Source organism: Hyperolius riggenbachi, chromosome 11 (assembly GCF_040937935.1).
Source record: "Hyperolius riggenbachi isolate aHypRig1 chromosome 11, aHypRig1.pri, whole genome shotgun sequence".
Taxonomy (NCBI): Eukaryota; Metazoa; Chordata; class Amphibia; order Anura; family Hyperoliidae; genus Hyperolius; species Hyperolius riggenbachi.
The window spans coordinates 47830439-47843428 of NC_090656.1; the positions used below are offsets into that span (position 1 = coordinate 47830439).

At 41.8% G+C, this 12990-nt stretch overlaps 1 protein-coding gene across 2 annotated transcripts in view; it reads right to left on the reverse strand.

Moving 5' to 3' along the window:
- Window positions 1–2245: 2245 nt before the first annotated feature.
- The window catches only part of VAT1L (vesicle amine transport 1 like), a 132923-nt gene continuing 122178 nt past the window's right edge, over window positions 2246–12990 (reverse strand). For both annotated transcript variants that reach the window (XM_068260563.1, XM_068260564.1), the window contains exon 9: window positions 2246–12036. In XM_068260563.1, the coding sequence (XP_068116664.1) occupies window positions 11938–12036 (99 nt within the window). In that variant the 3' untranslated portion in view covers window positions 2246–11937. The remainder of the gene's footprint in view (window positions 12037–12990) is intronic.

The following is a 12990-nucleotide window of genomic DNA, read 5'->3' on the forward strand; positions in this document are numbered from 1 at the left end:
TGAAGATGGGGAAAGCCTCATTAGGACCCAGAAGCTTCCCCCTCCAGAGGTAAGTACCCCCAGGAGCACTTTTTTTCATTACAGGTTTACTTTAGTCAGTTAACACCTTTTCAGACAAGATTATAATTTTCTATAGCCAGAATTTAAAGCTCACTGCCTCATCTGCTAACCCCTTTGTCTACTCCCCCTTTTGTTTCCTGTTTCTGAGCAATTTATGAGATGAACATCTATCAATATTGGTGATGTTATTTAAAGAGACACTGAAGCGAAAAAAAATATATGATACAATGAATTGGTTATGTAGTACGGATAATTACTAGAAGGTTAATAGCAAAGAAAATATTCTCATATTTTTATTTTCAGTTATACAGTGTGTTTTATAACATTGCATCATTCTTTAATATTTGCAGTTTACGCAACACTCAACATTCTAAATGATTTTTTCAGAGCAGTCTTGTGAACTATTGAGCTGTCCTCTGGCAGAGAAAAAGAAAATTCTTCACTGACAGTTGAGATGATAAACTTCAGAAGACAGCCCTCTCTGCGACTTTGAAAGTCGTAGACCTTAATGGCTTTTTTGCACAGCGATAACAACTGGAGTTTCTTAACTCTTCCTGTACTGGAAACAATTAGATTTACGCCTCTGCTGCTAACGTTTTATTTCTTAGCAGTACTACACACATAGCCCCCAACCGTCCCGTTTTCGGCAGGACAGTCCCGATTTGGGGGGGCTGTCCCGCTATCCCGTTATGACCCCCCAGTGTCCCGGGCGGCTGGGGGGTCAGATGTGCAAAAGAAATGATCGAGGCCCCAGCCGGCGGATGCGGTGTGTGGGATGCGGGTCTGGGGTAGTATTGTCCCCCCCTCCCTCCGAATGTGCCCCCCAGTATGGAGCTATTAAGGGCGCAGCAGAGCGGGCAGTCTTACCATCTTCCTCCTCGTACCGGGCATCTCATGCTTCCATCTACTTCCTGTGACGTCACAGGAAGCGGAGAAGACCAGATGCCTGGTACGCGAGAAGGAATGGTAAGACTGCCCGCTCTGCTGCGCTCTTATCTCTGCATACAGGGGGACACTGGGGGGCACATTCGGAGGGAGGGGGGGACAATACTATCCCAGACCCGCATCCGCCGGCTGGGGCCTCGGATCGAGGCCCTCGATCATTTCTTTTACCTCCTCACCCATGGGCACCCTCTCCCAACCCACAAATATTTTTTTTAATAAAGGATATATATAGATATATATGATTGACTAGGGGTGTGTCAGGGGGTGTGGTTGGGGGTGTGTCGGGGGCGTGGCTTAAGTGTCCCGCTGTCTCATCTCAAAAAGTTGGGAGGTATGCTACACATACAAATCCATTATATCATAATTTTTTTTCCTCGCTTCAGTGTCTCTTTAAAGTGCACATCAATTGTATGTAGCAGTACTTGGGTCACTGGTTGTCCTGATTGTACAGTATGTTGAACCGCTCATGTATCTATGCTCCCCATTGTTGTGTGTTTTGCACATTGTACAGTGCTATGGAATTTGTTGGTGCTCTATAAATAAGAATAATAATAACTAAGTGTAAATGTCCAATTTATCTGGCCTAAGCTAGCTTGAATTTTTGGCATGGGAAAGTTATTGTCTTTTAGTGCCATTAATGAGATACTGACTTTGGCCACAGTCAATATTTACACCCCATGTGACCATCATGATCTTCACAAAACACCATATCTGAAGTATAGTCCCCTGTATCGGAGGAAGGGAAGGTTAGTAGTTGAGGACCCCACAGCTCAGGGCCCTCCTGCGATCGCAGGAGCTGATCTCCTCTAGTTATACCCTTGCTGGTATGTGTTGCCACCTGATTATATCCAAGAGTAGTTATTTTGATACTGCGCTGTGGCACTCCCCATATGCTTGGTGACCCTGTGTAGGGCCAATATCTTATTCCAGTCATTTCTGGGGAAATTAAGTCTACCAATGCCAGAGGTAGACAGAGTGGCCAGGACAGAGTCAAGCTGTAAATGTAAATGAAAGATGTACTGGCCTCTGCTAGCACTAGACTAGCATACACGTGTGTCCAAGTTCTAAGGGCCTCCTAGAGAAGGAGTGTGGCAAGTAATATTATTACTTTGTAAAGTTCACTTACCTTTTAAGCATATTTTTACCCCTGAAGAAAAAAAGTGTACACTAATTTCATGAGTACAAATACAAAATCCGAGCAATGTATACATTTAGAAAGAACTCCCACAAAAGCCAGGCATTGCTATGCTGATCCTTTTTATTATATAGGTTACTTTTTTTCATGTAAACATTTCAGTAGGCACGAGGTAACAAAAGCTCTATAGCAATAAACACAATCAAACAATATGTTGCTCCATGTCACATTGGTCTCAGTTGCAGACTGTAGTATAAATAATGTGGTTCTTCAGGTGAGAATTAAACTGCTTGCCATTTCACTATTACAGCCCTCAGCTCATTAACTTCAAGAAACAGACAATGGTTGTGTGAATTCTGGACAGCTGATGAATGAATGAGTAGCTATGGCAGCACTTCCCCTCAGTCTGTCTCAACACAGGTGACTTCAGCTAACTGTTAAGACCTAATGCATTAGAAGCTGATGAGTTGAGGGCTATTTAAGTGGAAGGAAGGAGATTATTTTTTCTCAGGAAAGCCTCTATCAAGTAAACTGAAGTAAAAGGTGTGAATAAAATCTGCGGTGGGAAAAAAACACCTTAAACCCCATCCGGAAAATATTTGGTTAGCTGAATGGAATAGTTATTGGTTTTGATAGAAATCCCCTGTTGAGAATTCTTAATGTATTAACAAATGCTGTTGGCCACCCTCCAGCAGCACATTGTAAACCACTGTGGGAACTCTGTGTTGTCAACTACTGTTCAGTGAGCCTGAGATGCCAGAATCCTCATATAACGTCACCAGGATCACACACAATGGAGTGCCTCCGCTAAAAACGCCAACTGCCCTAACAGCCCAAGAAATTGTATATTCAGTCTTGAAATACATACAAGGGTTGGATCTGAAGTCTTCTCCATTTGAAGAGTTGTGTGAAGTACAAGCAATAAAGTATCTGAAGGCGAGTGTGTCTGTCATTCACAGAAGCAGTGATAGACTCATGAGGATTCATGTGCAACACAATAATCTGTTCTATGCTCAGGGCCGGATTTCTGGCAAGGCCACATAGGCCATGGCCTAGGGCACTAGAAATTTAGGGGCGGCTCAGTGAAGGGCAGTAAAGCTGTTCTATGCAGCCATCCCTATCTACAAGGACAGCTTTAACATTTGAACTTTCTGTCCTGTACTTGTCATCCCTGCAAGACATGTAAGCTCTATCCTGAAGGTACTGTACACATCAGCCTAACTCACATGGTAACACAATAAATGGGTCCATCATTAACGAGATGGCAAACATAACTTAAAAGTTCTTAAGCGGAAACATAACTTATGATCTATATGCGTATTACTAAAATAGCTATTGTCTGTGAAAGCAATGATGGAAAATAAGGAGGATTCTCATTGGGGCACACAGATGTAACAACCATACAGATGGTATAGTTGGCCTTGGGCGGTAAAAAGTACAAATCCGGCCCTGCCTATGCTTGTTGCTCCATGTATATGCACTCATTCCTTGGCTACAACCCGTCAGGCAGCCAAAGGGTCTCTGATGTATATCTGTCTGGTCTTATGTTTGCTTATTGTATTAGACTACACAAGAAGCAGAAGTGAGACGTGATCACAACTGAACTGGTCTACAATAAACAGATCACCTCTACCACTGCTAAACATGACCACCTGCATGAAATGTTATTGATAATAGATCTCTTGATAGGCAATTCCAGCCATCAGCATCAAAGATTTTTAGGAATCGAGAGGTTGGGGACAATTTTACCTTCTCACCTACCTTATATTCAATCAGAAACCTGTAAAGAGAGGAAAATATCAGTGTGCTTGCAATCATTGTAGCTTGCACACAGAAGCTCCCTTATCTATTAACAAGCCTTATCTCCCCTTGGAGATCAATGAAATATCTCCTGGCAGATGTGATCAGAGCCGGCACTTCCTGTCATTTCACTGACTGACAAAACTGCAGGAGAAAATGAAAACAAACCTGCAATTCCTTTCAGGCACTTTTTTTTTAAATAGGACTTTAATAGCTAAGCCACACCATTATAACTGAGGGGAAACTGTTACTGTAATTTAGCTTTAATAAATCATTTGAATGGACTTTTTGTTTAAAGAGACTCTGTAACTAAAAAAAAACCTCTAGGGGACACTTACCTTGGGAGGAGGAAGCCTCAGGGTCCCAATGAGGCTTTCCCGATCTCTGAAGCTTGTCGGAATCCAGCGCTGGCTCCCCCGAAACCTTCCCCAACAAGCTTGACAAGCAGTGATTTATTTACCTCTTCGCGATCCTGCGCAGGCGCACTAGCGGCTCTTTGTTCAGGCTAGGCAGAAATACCCGAGCCCGATCGTATCCGCTCGACTGCGCAGAGGCAAAGGACTCACGTCTGCACAGTGGATCGGATACGATCGGGTTTGGCTATTTCCACCTTACCCGAACACAGAGCCGCTAGTGCACCTGCGCAGGATCGCGGTAGGTAAAATTTTACTTCACCGCACTTCAAGGGGGTCCAGGCACTCTAACAGAGGGCCGGAGGAAGATGGGGAAAGCCTCATTAGGATCCAGAGGCTTCCACCTCGCGAGGTAAGTATCCCCCAGAGGGTTTTTTTTAATATACAGATTCTCTTTAAACTTTTCTGTCACCATACTCTTTTATCCAACTTTTATTCTAGCTTTCCTAATCTATCAGCAAATACTATTGGCACCTAACACGGATAAACCATGACGGGAACAAAAAATCATGGCATCAACATCACTGTAAAAAGACGGACAGCTGTGTACAACCTTCCAACTCCCCAAATCTTAGCATTAAGTGCAGTGGGCCTTTCAAGGGGACTATAGTAAAAATGTAGGTATTCTGACACCCCAATAGCCAGGCTAGTCATAGCAGCTAAAACAAATCCTCAGTACACTGTGTTTAAAGAATAATACAAATACCAATTTCACAGTCTGGTACTACCTTAGGGCTGATGATGGTGACAGGGATCCCCCTCTTCACTTGGTTACTTACACCTTACGTGGAAGACACCACATGAAGGGGGGGGGCTCATCCCAATGCCATTTCTAAGCATAGGGAGGATTTTATTCAATCAGCTGTTGTTACATGAATAAATAATAGTGGTTAACAGAATGTCAAACAATTGTGTTGTAGCAGTCTTGGAACATTCTGTTTTGATGAAGCGGAAAAGCCTTCAAATGTCAGATGACTGAACTCCCACCAAATTCTCAGACAGGAAATAGCTATGTGCAACACATATACATGTAGTAGTGGAGCATATGGGGAACTTGCACATAGGGGCTGTCAAATCACGATACAAGTAGGGCCCAACTACAATGCAAGTTCCTGGCTACATACAGAGATAATTAATAACACTGAATATACAGATCAAATCAAAGGACAAACAGCTATGGCAACAAAAAAATTACATTAAATATTAACAGAACAGTTTCCAACACTGACAATATGGCAACTACGAAGTGAGCTTTTAAGGACTCTATGAAGCAGAACAGTAGTAGTCATATAAAAACGTATGCAAATACCTCATTGTGGACAGCACTAAAGATGGTTGCACATGCACACTATACATGCCTGCACCTTTAAGGGTAATGTCACCTTATATATCATGGCATTATAACAAAATCCATTCTTGATTCTTCAGTGGAATGTTGATATATATATATTATGGTTTAATTTCAGTCTGAAACTTCTATAACTTACTAATAGTGGTGAGAAAAAAAATCAATTAACATGCCAGAAACCATAGGAACAGTTTAAGGTTTTGTGAACAGCACCTCCCAGAACCCTCATCTATCTACTTGTGTGATTAGTTCAGGAGTCTGCACAAAACAGGAAGTAAAATGATACACATACCTTCTGCCACCTACTGCACCTCTAGCTTTACTGCAATGCTTCATCCATTACATAGGACAGGAGAATACATTTCTATGGGAATGCATATTTTTCAGTAGTCCCACTAACCACTTCCTGTCAGAGTGCAAGGCTGATTAGATAGGGACTTGTGTATTTTCTATGGAAATGTACAGTCACACAAGAGGGAACATTGTGACTGGGTTATGTATGAATCTGAATAGTTGTCATATTATAACTCTGCAGGCTTATTTTTGGAAGAAATATTTGTCATCTAATTTACTTTTACTTACTCTGAGAGGCATTCTAGAGCTAGGAGCAGGGTTGGATTTCTACAGAGGCAATGGCCTAGGACAGTGATCTGCAAACTTGGCTCTCCAGCTGTTAGGGAACTACAAGTTCCACAATGCATTGTGGGAGTCTGACAGCCACAGTGATGATTCATAAAGGAAAATGCATTGTGGGACTTGTAGTTCCTTAACAGCCGGAGAGCCAAGTTTGCAGATCACTGGCCTAGGAGAAAGGCCTTACCAGGGTTAAGGAAGGAGCTAGTGGGCTACACATGGAAGAGGGGTCTGCAGATATAAGAGGAAGGTTGAACTCAAGTGCACAGAGATAGCTGTTCCTGGTGGGGGGTCTAATACACATGGAGGAGGGCACACATGGGAGAAAGCTGTGCACAGAAAGTAGGTGGGCAGGAAGGGGTAAGACATGATAGGTGGCCTGGTGTGCATGTAGAGGAGGGGGTTAGGGGGCGTCAGTAATTATAAAAGCGACTTCGGCTCAGACTCAGCCATCTCAGATGTGACAGCTGATCCGTCTTTCCAGCTGCCTGCCCCATGTTGATCACGCTCTCCAGATCCTGAGCGTGATTTATGGTATACAATACCAGACCCTTGTGGGTGAGAAAATGCACCCCTAGCTGCATAGCTCCCAACTGTCCCTCTTTGTGTCTCTCTTTGGGAGCCCTGTCCCCCTTTCCTCCTCATTTGTCCCTCTTTCAGGACTTTGTCCCTCTTTCTATGTAAATATATATATTTCTCTACTAAAAAATGTGTTTGATTGACTCTAAACTTTATTCCCATCCTTTAAATTGATATATTACTGATTTTAAAATGTTAATATGAAGGAAAAAGAACTAGAATAGAAAGGACCAGTGTGGTTTGAATTTATAAAACAACATATTTTTCTTATGAAAGCTTTATGGTATGGGTGACTAGGGGTGTGCTTGAGGTGTGGTTAGGGGGTGTGGCAGGGGCGTGGTTTAAGTGTCCATCTTTCTTATCTCAAAAAGTTGGGAGGTGAGTAGCTGCATGACAAGAGGGGGTGTCCATGGGCTTTACACACACAAGTTAAGAGGTCAGGCAATTTTATGTCACTGGCTGTATAGTGTACATGTGGCAACAAATAAATACACATGAGCAAATGAATAAAACTAATCGTCAATAATTCAACAATTGCTAAACAATGAATAGTAATTATAGTAAAGCTATGACTTCTTAGCTTAAAATATATTTCTATGAAATGAGGTATCTACTGGCAGAAAACATTATAAAGCAGTTTGCATCTTTAATTAAGTAACTTTTCTCATCATTACTAATGATCAACAAACATTTACACTTTGGGTCTTTTATTAGGGGTTTCCAGGCTGAATGACTGCTTAAATGCTACTCTCAGTATCTCCTTAGTTTCACTGGAAGCAAGAGCTTCAGTTTCTACCAAAACAGCCACAATCAGGGGAAACAGTTTTTTCCTATGGGAGGGAGGTGTGGCTTGGGAACAGCGATGCTATTGGGCCATCAAGGGTGTCTTGTTGGAAAGTGGGAGTCATGTGACCTCTGATGCTGAGGATTTCTTTAGGTGAGTGTGGTTGAGGTTTTGAGGGGAAGATTGTTAGACTAAATAGCTGATATGTAGTGCTTATATGGAGTGTGCGGATTTTGGATTTTGTAAATAGATGAAATGGGAAGCCTAAGGGCCCTTTCACACGAGCTGTGAAAAGCCTGTCGAACTCTCCCAACTGCTTGCTGCTGCCTGGTAAATGCTCACTGTTGCTTGGTAACTGCTTTGTGAGCACACAGTTCAACTGCCCATGAGAAAGGGCCCATAGGGTAAAAAATAAAATATTCCTGAAAATGGACTTTAAACACAGTAATTTTCCTAAAGGGTATTATGACACAAATTAAATAAATTTGTTAACTTGGGTGCCGGGCTCCCGCTTAAAAGCCAATATGCAGAGGGTGTGCCCAGGCTTGGCATGATATATGAGAACTAGTAATGTAATGGATGCCAGGGTCCAGCTACTATATAGACAAACTCTGGATATTTGTGTCGCAACTTGCCTATGGATATTGGTACACTCTGGGTACTTTTTTTTTCACATGGCTAACAGACCTTCTTTCCCCCTTCGAGACAACACTTTTCATAGTGGCTTTACGATAGCTCTGCGTTCCTCTGGAACAGACAAGCTGCAGTCTGCATGTGGTGGAACTTGAAGAACATGTCCCTTTTCAGCCTGGTTAACTACATAACTATTATATTTGCCTTGGCCGTTTTACTGAGAGTTTTTATACTAGCTGCTCAGCCCGTCCAACCTCTTCCGTAAAAGGGACAAGGCCTCTATAGAGAAGCCCAAGAAATCAAGCATTGACTTAGCCTGGAAACTCCGTGTGAGAGGATGAGATGAATTCAAGAGAAAACTAATCAATTAACTAAAGCAAGTGGAATACGGCTCTTTAAAGTGAACTAGCATTTACTCTCCTCAGCTGTCAGCCTTAGTGTTATTCAGGCACCCAGCTGCCTGGTCAGATGCCTTGTAGATGAGCTGTAACTCTAACTTAAAAAAAAAACTGATTAATTTGCCTGTTTATAATGTTTCAGGATACAGGGCAGCCTGCAAGTCCTCTAAAGAGGTATGAAGGAGCTCTAGGTGGCTGCATGACCAATAAACTGCAAGCTGACAGAGTAAATAGCGATAATACGTTCATTTTAAGTGGTAATAGTCCTCTGAGCACTTTTTGGTGTCTTGGGCTCTTTAAAGATTAAATTCACTAAAAAATAGTGCAGTGGGTAAATTTATGGCACCAAAACACAACATAGTAATACTGAAAAAGGATTGGCACTTGAGTTAAACTGGCAGTCTTGCTGATTGGCAGCATTTAGTCCCTGATTCTGGCATGTGCTGCTGAAGAACATCTGCTGTATACACCAAATAAAGGCAGCCAAATTTGTTTTAACTATTAAAGGATACCCGAGGGGACATGACAAGATAGAAAGCAATGGGCAGCGCTCACAGGCTGCAAGTGAAGTGAAAGCTCCAGAGATATGCCCAGCCCCTTGGGGCTAAATACACACCTTGAATACAAATTAGATGCAAATTATGTGCTAACACTAATCTAAATTCTAAAATTTGAATGCAAGCTGACACCCCTGGAGGCAGCTAGCCTGAAGTATACTTAAGTTTTGTACAGCAGAAGGAAATGGCAGCGCTTCCAAACAGACGCTGCACCTGAATTGACTACCTGCACAGGTATGCAGAGCTCAAATAACGGGCAGGTTACACACCTTGCATTCAAAACAGGTACAGACAAGATAGACATGTGTATGTACAGTGCCTAGCACACAAATAACTATGCTGTGTTCCTTGTTTTCTTTCTCTGCCTGAAAGAGTTAAACATCAGGTATGTAAGTGGCAGTTCCTGTCTGAGTAGACTGGGTGAGACTACAGTGTGACCCTCACTGATAATAAATTACAACTATAAAACACTTTCCTAGCAGAAAATGGCTTCTGAGAGCAGGAAAGAGATAAAAAAGGTCAATAGTTCATAGATTTTAGCTCTGGCATACTTCAATGAATGTGCCATTGAGCAAAAACAATAGAACAGTAGAAACTTAAAAAAGTGGATTTAAATATAAAATAAAACTGTGGAATATCTTAAAAATACATTTTTAGGAGAAGGAGGATAGATACAATTGTTTATTTCATTCGTTTATTTTCACCTCGGGTGTCCTTTAACAAAGCTGAGGCATTTTTAGCTGTGGAACCCTGAACTTCCACTGAGACCACCAATGCCTTCATTTACTGACTGGGTTACGTTTTTTTGGACATTCAGTCTACAAGTTCCTGGCCTTTGCTGTGGGTTAGGGCATGTGCACATTGTAGCTTTTATCTCTTCTAGAGCTTAGAGTCCAATGTTACTTTAGTTTTGAACAATGTGGTAAGGGGTTAGGAGTCTGTGTTGTCATGGATGCCAAACACAAGAATTCCCAGACAGGAAGTGAGGAAATCTCCCCAGGAGTTACAGGGACAGCAACAAATAAAACATTCTTTAAAGTGTGTGGAAAAGTTGCACTGGACGCACACCTATTTGATTTGTGCAACGTTTGCCAAATGCAGCAAAACAAGCACTGCTGAACTGATCATTGACATTAATGACATGCTGTAAAATCGCAATTTTTTTTGCGTTTGTCTGTGTTCTGTTTGCGCATTGTTTCTTCATTTAATAATTGGTCGACCTTCTGCTTTTTTGACACATCCTATGTTTTCAATTCAATTTAATTTGCAGTATTTGCAGATTTGTCAGAAAAATAGCGAATAAACAAAAAAAAAAAACAACCGCAGCGCACCCAAAAACGCAAGGTTAAGTGTGCTTCCTGTCTTAAAACCCTATACTTGTTATTAATGCTGTCCATAATATCCCAAACGTTTCTAACCCCTTTACTTACTATTAAATTTAAAATAATTTTCCTGGAATAAGATTTCCAAAAACGTGGGAAAATAGCTGATTATGAGGCATGTGCACAACAGTACAGCAAATTTGCCGTGTGCAGGAAGCATGTGGCAATTTTACTGGTACTTCTGACAGTACGGTAGGGCATGTTAAGTAATTAGCGCATCCCGCGTTACATAAGTAATGCGTAGGTTGCCATGGTACCGCATGCTACATTACTTGCCACGTTTTGTGAATACAGCTCCATGTTGCATCAACTTTTCTTTAAAAGCTACTGCATGTTACAGCTTTAAAGGACAACTGAAGCAAAAGGAATATCGAGGTGGACATATTTATTTCCTTCCAGCAATACCAGTTGCCTGGCATCCTACTGATCCGCTGCCTCTAATACTTTCAGCCACAGACCCTGAACAAGCATGCAGCATATCAAGTATTCTGACATTATTGTCAGATCTCACAAGATTAGCTGTATTCTTGTTTCAGGTGTTTGATTCAGACATTACAGCAGCCAAATAGATCAGCAGGGCTGCCAGGAAACTGGTATTGTTTAAAAGGAAATGAATATGGCGGCCTCCAGAAACCTCTTTCTTCAGCTGTCCTTTAATCCATCCAATTAGTTTTACTGGTAACTGGTGTAACTTAAAACTAAGATCAAAAATGCGTTCTGTTTACTGTAAAGTTTTCAAAAAATGGCAACACGATCCAGTAGACAGTTTGAAATGGATGGAACCTCCCCAAAAAGGAATGAACAAAAAATATTTTAAAAGACTGAACCTGTATGCTTCCTGCCCTGTCTATGGACCCTAAACGCGAGACAGGTGAATGCGTAGTTCCTGCAGAGCTATCTGATTCCTACAGGTCAGAAGCATCACCAGAATCCAGAGGAGAAGAAATGACAGATCCTACTGTAGACCAGTCAGCAGCACTAGCTACTCTGTTATTAAATAAAGTTACATTTGGGTATTACTGATTTCATTTTGTAACTGTGATCCTAATGTAAGCTCTGCCTTATGGTATCACATGCCAGCTTGGCACAATACCAGCCTACTAAAAGCTGCCAAATCTATATACTGCCATGTTAGACACAACATTGTTCAACAGTTTATACAGTAGCTCGGCTCACTGCAGACAAATACAACACACACTGTACTACAGCAAGTTTGTTCACTGATGCGCAGGATAGCGGGTTCCAGGTTATCCGTATGCCGCAGGAGCTATCACTGGATAAAAGGCATCCTTTCCTTGTTTTCAGTGTCTCCCTCGTGGTCTTCCTCCTCTTCTCCTGCCTCGCTGTTTTCTGTGCTGTCATTTGCCATCTGCATGAAAAGAAAGGAGTATTAAAGAGGAACTTTAACGAAAAGGTGAAAAAAATTCAATACATTGCAAAGTGAGAAGTCAAAAAATAGAAGAGAGATCAAGAAATAATTGATATTCGCCATGTAATTTGTTCATATTGTTTGATCCACACTCAGCCTGCGTGTCATCATCTTTACTACTGGCAGACATGAAAAAAACTGACAGCACCAACTGTCATTATCTATAGTCACACCCCCTAACAATGCGATAGGCTAAAAGTTTTTTTTTATAGATATACATATGCACAGAGGGAGATACTGGTTACTTGGCAATTGGAAAAGGCCGCTATTTCCTACAATGCAACAAGGCCCACAGACAGGAAACTGTCAGAACTATGGTCATGACATCACACTGTGGGAGGGGTTTCACCACAATATCAGCCACACAGACCCCCCTGATGATCTATTTGAGAAAAAGTAAAGATTTCTCATGGGAAAGGGGGTATCAGCTACTGATTGGAATGACGTTCAATCCTTGGTTACAGTTCCTCTTTAAGATCTGATGCTGCAACCTATGCAGCTGCCTAGGGCAAGAGGATCTGGTAAGAGATGGACATAAAAAATAGGGAAATAATGGGGCCCTGTAGAGCAGATGGTGTGGAGCCTTCAATGACAGAACTGTGTGTCAGCACTACTCACATGGCTTCTGGTCTGAAAATTGTACTGAACATGAATGTTCATTTGTACAAAAAGGTTTTTCTCTTAAAGTGAACCAGAGACGAATCACCGTCATGTATTTTACTGTATATATATCAGTGGGAACATTAGAGAAAACACTTACCCTGCTCTCTGTTTCATTCTTCACTGCTCAGCCTGCTGGTTAGCAGCCCTGATAAAATCCCCCACTGAGCATGCAGTCTGGCTTTGCTCAGGAATCATTATAGCTGAGTCATTATAGCAGAGCCAGAAGGGGGC